The sequence below is a fragment of the Heptranchias perlo genome, chromosome 19 (assembly GCF_035084215.1).
Source record: "Heptranchias perlo isolate sHepPer1 chromosome 19, sHepPer1.hap1, whole genome shotgun sequence".
NCBI lineage: Eukaryota > Metazoa > Chordata > Chondrichthyes > Hexanchiformes > Hexanchidae > Heptranchias > Heptranchias perlo.
The window spans coordinates 37,645,842-37,663,877 of NC_090343.1; the positions used below are offsets into that span (position 1 = coordinate 37,645,842).

The window sequence follows — 18,036 nt, forward strand, 5'->3', positions numbered from 1 at the left end:
ACACAATTTTCCAAGTAAATATTTGGAGAGTTGCCAAATTAGGGTTTGTGTGTTTGTGATGCAGACATTAGAAGAAATACAAGTTCTTTCAACAAATTACAAATGTTAATAGTTTGATTGCTTTTAGGAATTAGTGATCTTTGAAGAATATACTTTAAAATGTTGAATGATAACCTTACATAGAATGCAATGGTGGGAACTTCATTCCAGAAAGCAATTCTTAATTTTCAGTCAAGAGGAAGAATAACTAAGTTTAGAGACATCCAAACTTATGTTACACTGTCAAACCCAAGGGGTTCTGCCATTTTTAAGAAAGCATAAAGTACTATGTAGTTATTGTGGTAAGATAGAGTACCACTGCATTTCCCAATTGCTTGCCATGGACACGATCTAAATAAAGCAAAGACTGATTTAGAACTTTAAAAAGCATTCTATTTCTTTCTCGAATGACTGCAGATCAACCTGGGACTTGCAGTTTTCACCATTGCATGTAGTTAGAAATCCCCTGTATTACAGCCATTTCCAGTTGATTTATCTGGTCAATCTTCCTTAAGTGATGCTCGAGTGGCACAGGAGGAGATTCCTTTCAGTCAATTCAATCCTCCCACCCCAAGTAAATGTAACAAAAATGAAACTCGCCCTTCCAGGAGGAGCTCAAGTGCAAATGTCAGTCAAGATTGGAATTCGGGGCTCAGCTGTCACAAGTCAAGAGGTCGGCACTCTAGTGTTGTGGCTACCAAGATGCAACTACTTCTCAAAATTTCTATCAAAAGATGGGTGGAACATCATGTCTTTCTTCACAGTTGCACCTATACTGAAAATATGGTTACTTTCCCTCTTAAAATGTACAAATGCATTACATACCTTGCACAAATTAATTTGTGTGCTGAGATTATCTTCCCCATAAAGATGTATGCAAGTTTATTCATACAAATGAAAAAAATGTCAAACAAAAAAGAGGAAGAGAAATTTATGTTGATAAGGCCAAGGCAATTTAATACAGTGTTTGGTCAGGGTGGCTGAAATTTTTTTTTTTATAAAAAAATTCCTGTCCTAGCTACTTTTTGGAACTAAATCCACTGAAAACAAATAAAAACACCAAATATGTAAGCTTTTAACCAGTTGAATTCACACAATAGTTTACACATCTGCCATGACCCAAAAGATCTTTTCCATTCCAGTTGCTTTTCAACTGAACATTTTTCTACAAATATGGCGTTTGTTTTGAACCAAATTGTTCCTGAAAAGAAGTTAGGGGAAAACAAACTGCCAGTGACCTCGGACTTTTTCATCTTAAGGGGCTAGAGTTCAGAAACGGTCACACAGCTGTTAAATAACACAAATTCAAAACTTCAAACAAACATGTTCAAGCTTGAGCTTAAGATTTTTTTTAAAACAAAATACCCCTTGCACAAGATAAAACCAAATTTTGGTTTGCACTGTTTGCGTGACTGAATCAGCTTGGCAGTTTTTAAAATAATGCTTTCTTTAAAATTAAAAAAACAATTTAGTGGGGTCACTGATTTTGCTCCGTGTTATCAAACAGCTGAAACACAACTTAAAACACACAGGAGAGTGATGCAATATGAATCTTTTTATAAATGTAGTAGATCATTCAATAGTTAATGTAATCCTCAGAGGGAGGAAAGAGCTGAATTATGAGCCCACAGTACAAAACCAAATTCAGCAGTCACAGACCTAAACAAGTTGCTTGAAACTAGATATGTAAAAAAAAGTGCACCACATTCTTCTACAGAAGGCAAAGCAGTATTGACAGACCTAAGTTACAGGCACCAATGGGAAAGCCATGGCATATAGCTTTATACTGTATTATGAGCCAAACTTCAATATGAACATGGCGTTATTTGTTTAGAAATGTCCAATTTTTAAATCAAGTATGAAAAGGTTCTGTGCTCTCAATGCAAACAGGCAGGACCAGCTTTTTGAAAGAAGAATGCCATAAACTTAAACAGTGGGGAAAGCCTCTCATCACTGGTCTAACACGATGAAATGATTATTACAGGTTACATAACTTTTCAGTCATGGTTAAAGTTTGAGATCCCTTATTTTTGGAGGAGCATTTAAAAAAAAAAGTTAAAATAGTTGTGCTTAAAAGAGCAAAATGTGTGGTCAACTTGTGGAACTGGACATTTAACAGGTCATATTCAGGTGCAGTAAGAGCTCCTAACCCAGGAACAGTATATAGGCTACCAGCAATGCTGCACTCCCTTCACACTGCCAACAATTTGCCTCAGTTCCTACTTCAGAGGAAGTTGGTATACTGTACCAGCACTATACTTCAATTCACTAAACTACATTCAAACCTGGTGAACTCAGGGATGTTCTGTACTGCGGACTCATGCACACTGTTTATATTGCTCATTTGGTTCACATTATCACAACAGATGTCATTTGACATCCTGATTAGAGAATAGAGCATCCATCACTCCTGGTCTAGGACTGATGTGTATTTGGAACTTACAGGTGAACAGCAGTGGCTTTGAATAGTGTTTATTTTCCTCCATATGTTTCAAACTGCTGTAAGCCACCGCGTTAAGGTTACTACAGCTCTAATGCAATTTGCACATAGATGTCTAAAAAGTTGAGCCTTGCTGATTTAGCCCCCATCATATCCCAGGTCCATGCCGTCATGAAGTTGTCACACACAGTGGAGGTATTGCGGTTTGACTCCTGAGAAAAGGGTGTAAGTTCAGTCACTAGAGAAAAGGTCGCCGGCAGAGGGCAATGGCGCTAAACCACCAGTAACGTTTGGAAGCAATGAAAGGTCTGGCAAATTCTGGATATGTGATTTCAGCTCCTTCCGAACTTGTGTTACTTGAGCCAACTTCTGTTTGTATTCCTGCAGAAGAGAATTAAGAGTTACCATTAGACAGTAATAACCCTACCTGTAATATATCTCCTATAATTCTGCTGCTACTACAACCACAACAACTGATTGTATTTACCTAGTACATTTAACACAGAAAAGTCTCAAATACATCAGAGGCCCTAAGAAAACAGGTGCTGAGCTAAAGGAGGAAAGATTAGGAGGGATGACCAAAGGCTTGGTTAAAAAGGTAGGTTTTAAAGAGGATCTTAAAAGGAGAGAGGGAAGTGAATAAACGGAAGGATATAGGGAGGGAAGAGAGAGCGTGGGACCTAATTGTCTGAAGGCACGGCAGTCAGTGGTGGAGCAAAAGGGGCAGGAGATACACAAGAGGCCAGAGTCAGAGGAATAGAGTGTTCAGGTGGGCTAGGATAGGTGATGTTAGACGTGAAAGTAGGTGGCCTCTGACGTAGAGCATATGGGATCGGAAACTCAACTCAGGGTCAAACACAATGCCACTGTTATAAATAAATCGGTTTAGCCTGAGAAAGCGGCCAGGGAGGGGATGGAGTCAGTGGCTAGGGTACAGAGCTTGTTACGGGGACTGAAGACTACGGTTTTGGTCTTCCCAATGTTTAGCTGATGGAAATTACAGCTCATCCAACATTGTATGTTGCACAAGCGGTCGAATAGGGAGTTCCTCAAGGATCCATCCTAAGTGATGGTGCTGCAGTGGGAAAAGAAGCCATTGCTAGGGATGCTCTGGCTATGATCGACTAAGTGTGGATCCAGGTGAGGTAGCCCCACCAACTGGACAACGAGAGGGTAAGTACCGTGGGAGGAGCGGAAACCTGATTGAAGGATTCAAACAGGGAGTTGAAGGAGAGACAGATTGGGGAAGTGACAATGTATTCAAGGATCGAGGAAAGGAATGGGAGGTTGGAGATGGGGCGGTAGTCAACAAGGACACGGGGTCAAGGGTAGTTTTTTTTGGGGGGGGGGGGTGGAGGAGAGTAGCAATGGCAGTTTTTAAAAAGAGAGGGGACAATGCCTATGCAAGGGGAACCATTTACAATATCAGCTAGCATTGGGGCCAGAAAAGGAAGTTTGGTAGTCAAGAATTTAGTGCAAATGGGGTCGAGAGAGCTGGAGGTCGGAGCCATTGATGAGATGAGCTTGGATGGGAACGGGGAGAAGCTAGGGTAGGGGGCTAGGGTAGGAGAAAGATTTGGGGGAGCTATGACTTGATGGGCAAGGAAAAGTAGGAAAGCAGCCGAATGGATGGTCCCTAATCTTGGTGACGAAGTAAACCATGAGCTCCTCGCTTGTTCTGATGAGGTTGCAGGGAGCAGGGAAGATGGATTTATGGGAGTAGCTGAGAGTAGAAAAAAGGAACCTATGGTTATCATTGCCATCCAGAATGATCCTAGAATAGTGGGTTGTTTTGGCAGAGGAGAGTGTGGCCCACTGGAGCTGGATGGGGTTCAGCCAGGTCTGGCAATGAATGGCTAATCAAGTGTGTGCAAGATCGATCAAGTCTGTGCCCTTTGGACTAGAGGGGCTGTACCAAGGCAATGACAGGGATGGTGAATACACTGGGTTTCTGTTTACATGGAATATATTTGTAGACTGAAAAGCTACTTATTTTCCACAGTAAAATTTACATCCAATAATTAATGTCAGTGGATCTGCATCTTATGGACCTTGAACGCAAAACACTTATGGCCAAGATTATGATGGCAACAATAGCTGGGTCACAAGCCACAATTCACATCAGTGACACCTTTGCTGGTGATTTATGTTATGTTAATATAGTAATTTTTGCTGAAACAAACATCTTTCCGAGATCTTAAGTCATACATACACGTAAAAGTGACCAAGCTTGGAATGAATCAACTGAGCTAGGATTAAAGCAACACTCTCCACCAGCTGCTCTTCTCCCAAATTTGAAGTAGCATTATTGACTTTGTTAAACAGTTTCTTTACCATGGTAGCAATATTACAGCTTTCCATGAAAGTGAACCAAAATAGTTTTGCCATACCCTTCAACGGCACCACCAAACAAAACTTTCAACTTTTCATGCTGCCATATTGCTGACAAAGCTGTACGCTACCAAAAACTTGGACCCTGGTTACAGCTCAACTATACTGACCTTTGTCAATGATAGGTCGATGCCTCTTAGTTCACAGCAACTCGTAACACATCACAAATGTCAACAATTTTACAACACCAAGTTATAGTCCAGCAATTTTATTTTAAATTCACAAGCTTTCGGAGGCTTCCTCCTTCGTCAGGTAAATGTTCAGGAGCTCCTTGAAGCCTACGCATTTATACATCACAGAACAATACATGGTGTTTACAGACTGCCCCTGCAACTGCCCGTTGCCAAGGCAATCACCGTGTTCAGACAGAGAGGTGTCACCTGCAGAACCCCCGAATACACATTCAACAAAAAAACAAACAGGAAAAAAAAAAGAGAGGCAGAAACATCCGGAAGGCAGAGAAAGCCAGCAAATGACCCATTATATTAAAAACAGATAACATTTGTTCGCTGGTGGGGTAACGTGTAGCGTGACATGAACCCAAGATCCCGGTTGAGGCCGTCCTCATGGGTGCGGAACTTGGCTATCAATTTCTGCTCGACGATTTTGCGTTGTCGTGTGTCTCGAAGGCCGCCTTGGAGTACGCTTACCCGAAGGTCGGTGGATGAATGTCTATGACTGCTGAAGTGTTCCCCGACTGGGAGGGAACCCTCCTGTTTGGCGATTGTTGCGCGGTGTCCGTTCATCCGTTGTCGCAGCGTCTGCATGGTCTCGCCAATGTACCATGCTCTGGGGCATCCTTTCCTGCAACGTATGAGGTAGACAACGTTGGCCGAGTCACAGGAGTATGAACCATGCACCTGGTGGGTGGTGTCCTCTCGTGTGATGGTGGTATCTGTGTCGATGATCTGGCATGTCTTGCAGAGGTTACCGTGGCAGGGTTGTGTGGTGTCGTGGACGCCACACAACCCTGCCACGGTAACCTCTGCAAGACATGCCAGATCATCGACACAGATACCACCATCACACGAGAGGACACCACCCACCAGGTGCATGGTTCATACTCCTGTGACTCGGCCAACGTTGTCTACCTCATACGTTGCAGGAAAGGATGCCCCAGAGCATGGTACATTGGCGAGACCATGCAGACGCTGCGACAACGGATGAACGGACACCGCGCAACAATCGCCAAACAGGAGGGTTCCCTCCCAGTCGGGGAACACTTCAGCAGTCATGGACATTCATCCACCGACCTTCGGGTAAGCGTACTCCAAGGCGGCCTTCGAGACACACGACAACGCAAAATCGTCGAGCAGAAATTGATAGCCAAGTTCCGCACCCATGAGGACGGCCTCAACCGGGATCTTGGGTTCATGTCACGCTACACGTTACCCCACCAGCGAACAAATGTTATCTGTTTTTAATATAATGGGTCATTTGCTGGCTTTCTCTGCCTTCCGGATGTTTCTGCCTCTCTTTTTTTTTTCCTGTTTGTTTTTTTGTTGAATGTGTATTCGGGGGTTCTGCAGGTGACACCTCTCTGTCTGAACACGGTGATTGCCTTGGCAACGGGCAGTTGCAGGGGCAGTCTGTAAACACCATGTATTGTTCTGTGATGTATAAATGCGTAGGCTTCAAGGAGCTCCTGAACATTTACCTGACGAAGGAGGAAGCCTCCGAAAGCTTGTGAATTTAAAATAAAATTGCTGGACTATAACTTGGTGTTGTAAAATTGTTTACAATTGTCAACCCCAGTCCATCACCGGCATCTCCACATCATCACAAATGTCAGCATCTATTAATGGATTAATTCTGACCCACTATCTTCAATGCCAGCTAACTATTAAGTAAACATGTCTAAATTAACATAACTTAACATCCTGCAGAGCTGCTGGTTAACCAGATCTCATTTGTCAACCCACATTCCACAGACTAGAAGCGCCCCCAAAGATGACCAGGTGCTCTCTGGGCTGATCAGCAACACCAAGACTTATCCTGATCAATATTACCAGCAAATCATTTCAAGATCCACTATATGAAATTGAGTGACTGACTGTGGATCCTGAGATGCGTTAGGTCACTGATGGACAACTTCATTCAGGGTTAATGACAACATTACTAAATTTTATCAACTGAAATGAAATTGCAATTCATTGTTGAGATCCTGCATGAAGTGTAGAAGCATTTGATACATGAAATTCCTATGCAAACAGCATAATCTTATCTGTTTAGTAGACAGCACTCAACAGTCCAAAGATAACTGCACTGATGTTATGAATGTAAAAAGTTAGTTATTTTCATAATGTGGAAGAGTGGAGGTAGAAGCAGTGGCTTTATTTTTGGCCAACACAAAACGTAGGGGTTTTAGTTTTCCTCACAGCTGACACTCAGTGTAAAAATTAGTGACGCAAGAGAGAACGATCTACGCACCGCTAACTTTTTCTCTTTTTCTCCCAGAATCTCCTTCTGACTATTGATGTATTCAGTCAGCATTCGTGCCAGCTGCCTCCGGTCATCCAGCTCTGCTGCCAGCCGCCCATTGTACTCCGCTAACAGCAAACAAGCCTCGTCAACAATTTTCGATAGCCTTTCAGCAGCTGCTTTATCTAAGTATGAGAAACAGAAGAAATTAGCTACATTACAGCTAAATTTAAAGTAAACGGAGAGGACAATAAATGGCAAACCAATTTCCTTTTGGTATACCTTTTCAGCTTTGAGAAAATTAAACTAGTGTCAGAAATTTAAAGAGACAGCAAAGAAATGTGAAACCACATTAGCAGTTTAAACTAAATTATCTGTAGAACAAAAAAACTTCAACCGACATGCAAAGAGCTACCATAATGCTAATGATTAAAGGGATGCTTATTATAGTTTATTTTAAATGTGATGGCAAATCTATGCAGGTCATCAGAAATCAGGCCCTTCATGTGTTGTGCACATCTAGATCTAATGGGCCAAACTCTGCTCTCAAAGTAACGGTGAGGCTAATGGCGCTCGCCGTTATTTATGCGTAAATGGTACAACAACTTCAGGCTTGGGGCAGATGCGCAGTTAAATGCGAATATCCAAAAGTTGCTGTCCGTTTGAGCTTCGCGGAAACAAAATTTCAGTCTACCTGACCATTGACATGCCTTGAAAGTCGTGAAGTTGCTGTATTTGCACGGTAGATACGAACTAAACCCTTCGCAGATATTTTAAGGGTAGTAATTACATGCAGAAGTACCCTTTTAACATGCGATGAGTGTTAATGACTGCTAATCAACCTCTCTGGCACTGAAAATTAACTATTATAAAGTGTGGAGTCTCATTCCTTCAGGTTGTGAATTGTTTTAGGAGATATTTTAAATATCAAATTTTAATTTTAATTTTTTTTTCATACTTTCCCTTTGTCTCTTTTTTCTCTCTCAATCCAATCTTTCTTTCTCTCCCTATTTCTCTTTCTGTACCTGATTCGACATTGAATTCACTGTGTTTAATTCACCCTCCTTCTCAGTCCTTCCGCTGTTTATTTTCCAATCCTTAAATCTGATTAGTTAAGAAGATATCCTGTTGGTTGCCCTGTTCACTCAGGTCCCAGATGCCCTGTTTCCCTCGCTCCGCTTTATCAGCTCGCACTTTCAGCAAATTGTTGATCAAAAATGGTTAGAGCTGGAGGGTGCAGGGGCAAATCTAACTAACGGCAGATGTCATTAGATACCCTACTACAGCAAAAACTGGCCCATCGTATTTTAATTAGAACAGGAATCAGGCACTATGAAATGTTGGATAGTTCCCCCACCTTATAATTTTCATATCTCAGTGCTGAAAAATCATTAGATGTCATTTAAAAAATAGAAAACGCAACTATAAAGAGGAAAAACAGGTTAACATTTTGGGTGTAACCCACTGTCAGAACCATAACACTGAAAACATTAACCAGTATTTTCCTTTTATAGGCAATGCTAGACCTGATGTATATCGACAGCAGTTTCTGATTTTGTTTCATATTTCCAGCATTAGCAATTTTCTCCACTCTTCATTAAGTTATTCACTACTTAGTGAGTAAGACATATTAAAATGAATGTTATAGGGATTACACAGCACCATCCAGCCCTGGTGGTCAATAATTATACAGCAAACTCTCTACCTGCAATGTTCTCCAAGAGTGAAACATCTTGCACTTCTTGAGGCAACGATGCAATCTTCTGACGAACATTTGCGTCCCCTGATGCTGCATTTTCCAGATCTTGGAGAGATTTAATCAGATTTTCAGTCTTTAAAAGAAAATAGATTACATCAAGAGGATGTATGCTCATCTGAGTAAATGAAAACAGTTAATGACAGGTTGTAAAAGCTACTTAATTGGGGAGGGTCTAACTTAAGAAAAAATACCAATTATTTTGGCAGGGTATATGAAGCACATTATACAATATTAATTTGATCTGAGCGTTGTGTTCACATGAGGGGAAATGTGTGTGTAGCGGATGCATGGTCAATGGAACCGCATTGAATTTTCACTGAAAACCCTTACAGGCTCATGGAAAGACGACTTTCATCCCATTGTAAACAATTTTACAACACCAAGTTATAGTCCAGCAATTTTATTTTAAATTCACAAGCTTTCGGAGGCTACCTCCTTCCTCAGGTGAACGATGTGGAAATGAAATCCTCGAAATGAAGTCGCATTTATAATTCACAGAACAATGCTTGGTGATAACAGACAGTTTTTTCAACTGCCCGTTGCCAAGGCAATCAGTGTGCAGACAGACAGGTGTTACCTGCCAGGTCTCAGAATATACAAATCACCAAAAAAAACAACAAACAAAAAAAAACAGATAGAGAGGTAGAAACATAGAAAAGACAGCAACTGACCAGTTATATTAAAAACAGATAACATTTGTTCGCTGGTGGGGTAACGTATAGCGTGACATGAACCCAAGATCCCGGTTGAGGCCGTCCTCATGGGTGCGGAACTTGGCTCTCAATTTCTGCTCGACGATTTTGCGTTGTCGTGTGTCTCGAAGGCCGCCTTGGAGTACGCTTACCCGAAGGTCGGTGGCTGAATGTCCTTGACTGCTGAAGTGTTCCCCGACTGGGAGGGAACCCTCCTGTTTGGCGATTGTTGCGCGGTGTCCGTTCATCCGTTGTCGCAGTGTCTGCATGGTCTCGCCAATGTACCATGCTCTAGGGCATCCTTTCCTGCAACGTATGAGGTAGACAACGTTGGCCGAGTCACAGGAGTATGAACCATGCACCTGGTGGGTGGTGTCCTCTCGTGTGATGGTGGTATCTGTGTCGATGATCTGGCATGTCTTGCAGAGGTTACCGCGGCAGGGTTGTGTGGTGTCGTGGACGCTGTTCTCTTGAAAGCTAGGTAATTTGCTGCGAACGATGGTCTGTTTGAGGTTGGGTGGCTGTTTAAAGGCGAGTAGTGGAGGTGTGGGGATGGCCATAGCGAGGTGTTCGTCGTCATTGATGACATGTTGAAGGCTGCGGAGAACATGGCGTAGTTTCTCCGCTCCGGGGAAGTACTGGACGACAAAGGGTACTCTGTTGGTTGCGTCCCGTGTTAGTCTCCGGAGGAGGTCTATGCGATTTTTTGCTGTGGCCCGTCGGAACTGTCGATCGATGAGTCGAGCGTCATATCCCGTTCTTACTAGGGCGTCTTTCAGCGTCTGTAGGTGTCCATCGCGTTCCTCCTCATCTGAGCAGATCCTGTGTATTCGCAGGGCCTGTCCATAGGGGATGGCCTCTTTGACGTGGTTAGGGTGGAAGCTGGAAAAGTGGAGCATTGTGAGATTGTCCGTGGGCTTGCGGTAGAGTGAGGTGCTGAGGTGCCCGTCTTTGATGGAGATTCGTGTGTCCAAGAAAGAAACTGATTCTGAGGAGTAGTCCATGGTGAGCTTGATGGTGGGATGGAACTTGTTGATGTTATCGTGTAGTCTCTTCAGTGATTCTTCGCCGTGGGTCCATAGAAAGAAAATGTCGTCGATGTATCTGGTGTATAGTGTTGGTTGGAGGTCTTGTGCAGTGAAGAAGTCCTGCTCGAACTTGTGCATGAAAATGTTGGCGTATTGGGGTGCGAATTTGGTCCCCATGGCTGTTCCGTGTGTTTGGGTAAAGAACTGGTTATTGAAGGTGAAGACATTGTGATCCAGGATGAAGCGGATGAGTTGTAGGATGGCGTCCGGAGATTGGCTGTTGTTGGTGTTGAGTATTGATGCTGTCGCAGCGATGCCGTCATCGTGGGGGATACTGGTGTATAGTGCCGAGACGTCCATCGTGGTGAGAAGTGTTCCTGGTTCAACTGGTCCGTGGGTACTGAGTTTTTGTAGGAAGTCTGTAGTGTCGCGACAGAAGCTGGGGGTTCCCTGTACGATGGGTTTCAGGATGCCCTCGATGTATCCAGAGAGGTTCTCACACAGGGTTCCGTTGCCTGATACGATAGGATGTCCGGGTGTGTTGGCTTTGTGTATCTTTGGGAGGCAGTAGAAGTCTACCGCAAGCCCACGGACAACCTCACGATGCTCCACTTTTCCAGCTTCCACCCTAACCACGTCAAAGAGGCCATCCCCTATGGACAGGCCCTGCGAATACACAGGGTGTGCTCAGACGAGGAGGAACGCGATGGACACCTACAGACGCTGAAAGACGCCCTAGTAAGAACGGGATATGACGCTCGACTCATCGATCGACAGTTCTGACGGGCCACAGCAAAAAATCGCATAGACCTCCTCAGGAGACTAACATGGGACGCAACCAACAGAGTACCCTTTGTCGTCCAGTACTTCCCCGGAGCGGAGAAACTACGCCATGTTCTCCGCAGCCTTCAACATGTCATCAATGACGACGAACACCTCGCTATGGCCATCCCCACACCTCCACTACTCGCCTTTAAACAGCCACCCAACCTCAAACAGACCATCGTTCGAAGCAAATTACCTAGCTTTCAAGAGAACAGCGTCCACGACACCACACAACCCTGCCGCGGTAACCTCTGCAAGACATGCCAGATCATCGACACAGATACTACCATCACACGAGAGGACACCACCCACCAGGTGCATGGATCATACTCCTGTGACTCGGCCAACGTTGTCTACCTCATACGTTGCAGGAAAGGATGCCCCAGAGCATGGTACATTGGCGAGACCATGCAGACACTGCGACAACGGATGAACGGACACCGCGCAACAATCGCCAAACAGGAGGGTTCCCTCCCAGTCGGGGAACACTTCAGCAGTCAAGGACATTCAGCCACCGACCTTCGAGTAAGCATACTCCAAGGCGGCCTTCGAGACACACGACAACGCAAAATCGTCGAGCAGAAATTGAGAGCCAAGTTCCGCACCCATGAGGACGGCCTCAACCGGGATCTTGGGTTCATGTCACGCTACACGTTACCCCACCAGCGAACAAATGTTATCTGTTTTTAATATAACGGGTCAGTTGCTGTCTTTTCTATGTTTCTACCTCTCTATCTCTGTTTTTTTTTGTTTGTTGTTTTTTTTGGTGATTTGTATATTCTGAGACCTTGGCAACGGGCAGTTGAAAAAACTGTCTGTTATCACCAAGCATTGTTCTGTGAATTATAAATGCGACTTCATTGAGGATTTCATTTCCACATCGTTCACCTGAGGAAGGAGGTAGCCTCCGAAAGCTTGTGAATTTAAAATAAAATTGCTGGACTATAACTTGGTGTTGTAAAATTGTTTACAATTGTCAACCCCAGTCCATCACCGACATCTCCACATTCATCCCATTAGTTTGAGCTATCTTCTAAGCTTGGTCTGAATTAAAAGGACAATGGTCTAAGCCAGTACACTATTTATTCTACCAGTTTAGTACCGGATTTACATTGATTTTAGTGTAAACCTGGCATCAAATCTATGACAAACCTTTAGGATGTCTTAATTCTTCCAAAATCATTACCCTGCATCACTTCCTAACAAAGCTTCCAGAAATCGGGGTCTGAATGCACCTGCTCATTGTACTGGCTGAAGTATAAATGATAAATAGAAAGAGTTTCCGGTCACTATTAAATGGCACTTGTGCATCATGAAGTACATCACACACACTGGATCCTCCAGAAACATGTTTCATTATACATTCGTAATGATTCGATGGCTTCCAGTTAAGTACATACCAACATTGGACCTGTGCCTGTGTCTATAGGAGAGTAGTTGACTCTGTAATCGTCATCTTCTTCATCTTCAACAACAGGATAGCTACGTTTCGGTGCTCGCTTCTCTTCACCTACGAAAGTAAAGGATTATGGTTTACACGGTGCCTTACATAGCACTGAAGGCAAAATTAAACTAATGCATCTCTAGCAAATTGTTAGACTTTTAAAAAAAAAGTCTCATACTTAGCAATACCACAAGATTAAAAAAAACTGCAGAAACAAATATTTTTTTGGGAAATAAAGTTTTTAATCCCATTGATAAATTGCATATAAAACACTCCTGTTACAGTTCTAACTCCGACTGCTGTGGAGGTATTTGCAGCTTATTTTTTCATACCTATATACAAACACAAGGATCAAAAATAATTGGTGAAAATATGTTTATAAGTTTAGGCAATAATGTCAGCACTAGTGGCAGAAAGCCATGCCAGACTGCACCCAAGGTTCAACAATTCTCCTCCCCCCCTCAATCTCCAAGCATACAAATTCAAATTGTGCAACTTATAATAAGAAAATGGGCTGCATATAGTGACACCACTATTCCCAGCTCGAATGGAGATAATTGTGTAATTCTCCCGTCAATCACGCCTGGAGACCGCACTGCTGTAAGTGACTAGGATTGATTTTACACACTGAATTTGTATCCTCCACTCACTGCATTTCACTGGAGAAATCACCCTGCTTTTATCGGGAGAATTGCTGTAGTTTTGGTCATGAGTTCGATTTGCTGTAGTTCGTAGAGACTCTTTTTAAAAATAGACTGTTTAAATAGACTCTGTTTGCTGAGTAAATACACTTTGTTTACTGTAAAATAGACTGTTTGCTGTGAGTCCTGCCCCACTTCAACTCTTTGGCTGACAGTGCAACTCATTATTGACACCACTGTGTCAGCCAGACATTCTGAAGAAAATGCAGAGAAATCAGTCAATACTGAAAATACTGGTTTCATTCATTACTCATTCTTAGCTTTGCCTTACGTTTAGTAAAAATAAGGTAGTGAAATAAACAAATTATTAAAAACAAATGTCAATTTACGCAAATTAGTATAGAACCAAACTCATTTTATTCAATCAGGTTCATAAATACACTTGCCTTGCATTAAAAAAAATTGCATTTTTAGATGCCCAATGATTTTGCCGTATTGAAAGTGAACAGTTTGAAGTGCAGTGACATGCACAGGTGCTTTAGAAGGTAAAGTGAAACTGAACTAATTTTCACAGTATATATTGGAGACCAATGGCTCTCATCTCAAAGAGCAATTTATATGGATATTATAGTCAGACTGTTCTGGCTTGCTATCCTCTGAATCAAACATTTCCTAGATTGGCTTACGAAAGAATTTTCTCAATGAAGGCATCGAAAGGTGTGGAAACATGGCCCATTTCTTTTAGCTGCCTTCTTCATATTTTCAAGTCACAAAATTAAAATCCATTTAAATCGATGGTGATACAGGAAATTTATGTACAGAGAAGCCATCAGAATGTGTCATTTAACAACTAGGTCCCATATTTGGTTTTAATGCCTTTAAAGTAAGTGTCCAAAATGCAAGAAAGAAAATTCACTACCACTTTATAATATACATTCCAAACAGAATTAACATTTAGAAAATGCATAACACCTTTTTTTTCTTTTTAAGAAAAACTTCCCCCTACCCCCAAAATACACCTACCACCAAAAAGGGTAAAGGGAGAGAGGCAGGAGAGGGGGGAAAAGAATGAGGATGTAAAACACAACAGTTTATTTCTTCACTCAAGCATAGCACTCATGTTTGGGGAAAGCGATTTGATTCTATCTAATTTATATCTGACAACAACTGTATTAATCTTCTACATAACTGCATTCCAAATTCAAACAAACCTAAGCTCATAGGAACAGAAGTAGGCCATGCAGCCCCTCAAGCCTGTTCCGCCATTTCATTAGATCATGGCTCATCTTTTTCTCAACTCCATTTACCTGCCTTGCTTCATATCCCTTGATACCCTTACCTAACAAAAATCTATTGATACCAGTCTTGAAAATTTCAATTGACCCAACATCCACAACCTTTTGAAGAGAGTTCCAGATTTCTACTACCGTACGTGAAAAAGTGCTGCCTGATTACATTCCTAAACTGCCTAGCTCTAATATTAAAAAGATTATGCCCCCTTGTTCTGGATTCACCCACTAGAGGCAATAGTTGCTTTGTTTCTACCCTACTGAATCCCTTTATCAATTTAAATAATTTGATGAGCTCTCCCCTCAACTCAAAGGAATACAAATTAAGTTTATGCAACCTGGCCTCAATTTACCCTTTAAGCCCTGGTATCATTCTGGTGAATCTGTGCCGTATCCCCTCCAAGGTCAATATATCTTTCTTGAGGTTGGGTGCCCAAAACTGAATGCAGTACTTCAGCTAGGGTCCGACCAAGGTTTTGTACAACTGGGGCATCACTTCCTTACTTTTGTATTCTAACCACCTAGAGAATATTTAAAAAATTATGTTTTTAGGAATAGTTGCAGGGGCTCCTGTATTTCTGCAACAAAAGCCCCCTTCAGTTTACATCAGTTGGTTATGAGCTTTCAACAAACACACTGAAAGGCAATTAAAGATTTTTTTAAAAATCTTTTTCAGTTTTGATGCCACACCATTTTCTTTATCCAGCATTGCACAACTCATATCTGAGGTAAACAAATTTCTCAATTGGATAAACCTGTATTCTTCAATAAAGTCAAACATCAGCAATTACTCCTGGTAATCTTGTATATTGATTCCTTGCAAAACTTCTGTCAGTGATGTTGTCTCAATATATTCTCTGAAAACAACCACTTAATAGTCAACAGAAATATATGTCTTGCTGATGAGGATCAAAGGGTAGATAAATACAAACAAGTTCTGTTGATCTCCAGATTAACAAATATGTATACTGCTGGAACTTTAACTCTAGTAGTGGCCCCCATTCTTTGAATAAAAATATACCCCATAGATCATGAATAAGATTTCAGATTGGCTCAGCTGGTAGCACTTTCATCTGAGTCAGGTTATGGGTTCAAGTCCCACTCTAGGACTTGATCTTGTCTGACACTCCCATTTGGTACTGAGACATACAGGGAGAAGAAAATCCTGGCTCAATGCTAAAAGGAAATCAATATGAAAATATGTTACTGTAAAGGAATCAAACATTTTAAATTCTTTGAAAACAAGGATGCAAAATTATAGATATTAATTTCAATAACTTGAAAACTATTTGTAACATATGATACAAAAGCCATACCGTACTGATTAACTCAAACTTTAGGGATTATAAATATACCTGAAGGTGGCACAATGATACAGTAGGGAAAAGACAGGAGCGTGTTTCTCTAGGATCCAGAGGGAGTCATGCACACAATCCCTAAGTAGTTTGACCTAACAATAATTCTTAATGAATGCATGGATTTTTAGCTCGTCTAATGTCTGAGGGCAAATATTCCTGAGTCACACAGACCAGGAAGGTCCCAGGTACTAGCACTCATCTGTCCTAATAGCTGATCTTGCGTATGATGGTGGTACAGGTGCTACAAATGGCTTCAGGGTCCCCAAAGGGAGGGGGTATTGGGGGGGGGGGGGGGGGGGGGGAAAGAGAGTGGGGGGAAAAAAAAAAATCTTTTGGCCAGGGTTCACACCTGAATACTATAGTGACTTTGGCTGGAATGGGTGTATATGCACACATCAAGTGGGGGGGGGGGGGGGGGGGGGGGGGAAATCTTGCTCAGATGTGATGCTGTACCACAGCTGAATAAATCTGCTGCCGTTGTCTAGGCTCACACAAAATTAATGTCCACTTGGGCAAAGTATTCAAGGGCTGCCAGTATCCATACAGCTGTACCTCAGTAAGAGTGAGCAGTCTTTAAGGGAGAAGAGGGGAAAATCCAAGAGTCATGTGACTGATGTTAGACCAGGTAGTAGCCATTGTTTGAGAAAAAGACCCAAATCTAACTAGTGCTCTCATCCGGTCAACCAATAATGAAGCAGGATTCAATTGACCAGGGAGCTAGCCGTTTCTTAAACTTGTGTGTTGCCTATTGAACACAAAATAGTTTAGAACATCATTGGATTCTTATAGTTCTGAAATCTGCAAAAGGAGGATCTGCATCAAATTGAGCTCAAACAGAAAATCTGAACGCAGGCTAAATAACACCTCATGATAAAGAGGGCAGGGTGACTGCACCACCAAAATACATGGTTTCCTGAGTTGGTAAATCTACATGTGCTAAAAGTAGCACCATCTTCCAGGATGACAATTTAAGAGAATAGATCACTCACTGAAGACACATTTGAAGGGTGAAAACATTTCACTGGTAATTGGAAAAAAATAAGGACGCCAAAAGGTACTTGGTGAGAAATGCAAGTAAGCTACAACTTGGACCACCTCACTACAAGTTAGGGATTAAGCCTCAAACTGGATACAAGTTTAACTCATCTGCTTGCACAGCTTTTGTGTAGATTATGAGGGGTTAGCAAAGTACTGAAGGGCAAAGTATTCCCAAGTACTAGCCCGCTCAGTATCCATAGGCTTTGAGTCAAATGCTGGAAGAACCATATTTACATGGTGGCAAAGCGGCCCTTGATAGATTTTCTGCCACGTTTATCACTGCCCAACCACATCCAAGGAAGTGAATGAGTCTACATGCCATTGAAAGGCTACAGACTGATTTAGGTTTACAAAGAATCCTGGCTGTGTAAATGTTTACATGTCTAAAATACACCATCTTGGATAGTAACCAAGAAGAAAGCTTGGATGAGGCAGTCATCAAGCTGGGGTAAAAAATCTTTGCATCATTAGGTTTTCGCAGAGAAAGTGAGGCAGATGAATAATTGCATTTGCTGGTCACTCAAGTGAAGTAATTTCTTGCAGTATTTCAATAAGTGGCTGTTGTACAATTTCTTGGGCATAGTACAGGTGTTGGCTGGGAGTTGTTCCTCATCATTGGTGGCACATTGACACATAAGGAACACTTATCAGATTTATACCAGACAGCTTCA

The 18,036-nt window shown here is 42.1% G+C and overlaps 1 protein-coding gene across 2 annotated transcripts in view; it reads right to left on the reverse strand.

The window, feature by feature from the left end:
• Nucleotides 1-954: 954 nt before the first annotated feature.
• The window catches only part of rprd1b (regulation of nuclear pre-mRNA domain containing 1B), a 36,075-nt gene continuing 18,993 nt past the window's right edge, over nt 955-18,036 (reverse strand). For both annotated transcript variants that reach the window (XM_068000623.1, XM_068000622.1), the window contains 4 exons: nt 12,996-13,105; nt 8,997-9,123; nt 7,301-7,476; nt 955-2,860 (listed from right to left, as the gene is read on the reverse strand). In XM_068000623.1, the coding sequence (XP_067856724.1) occupies nt 2,711-2,860; nt 7,301-7,476; nt 8,997-9,123; nt 12,996-13,105 (563 nt within the window). In that variant the 3' untranslated portion in view covers nt 955-2,710. The remainder of the gene's footprint in view (nt 2,861-7,300; nt 7,477-8,996; nt 9,124-12,995; nt 13,106-18,036) is intronic.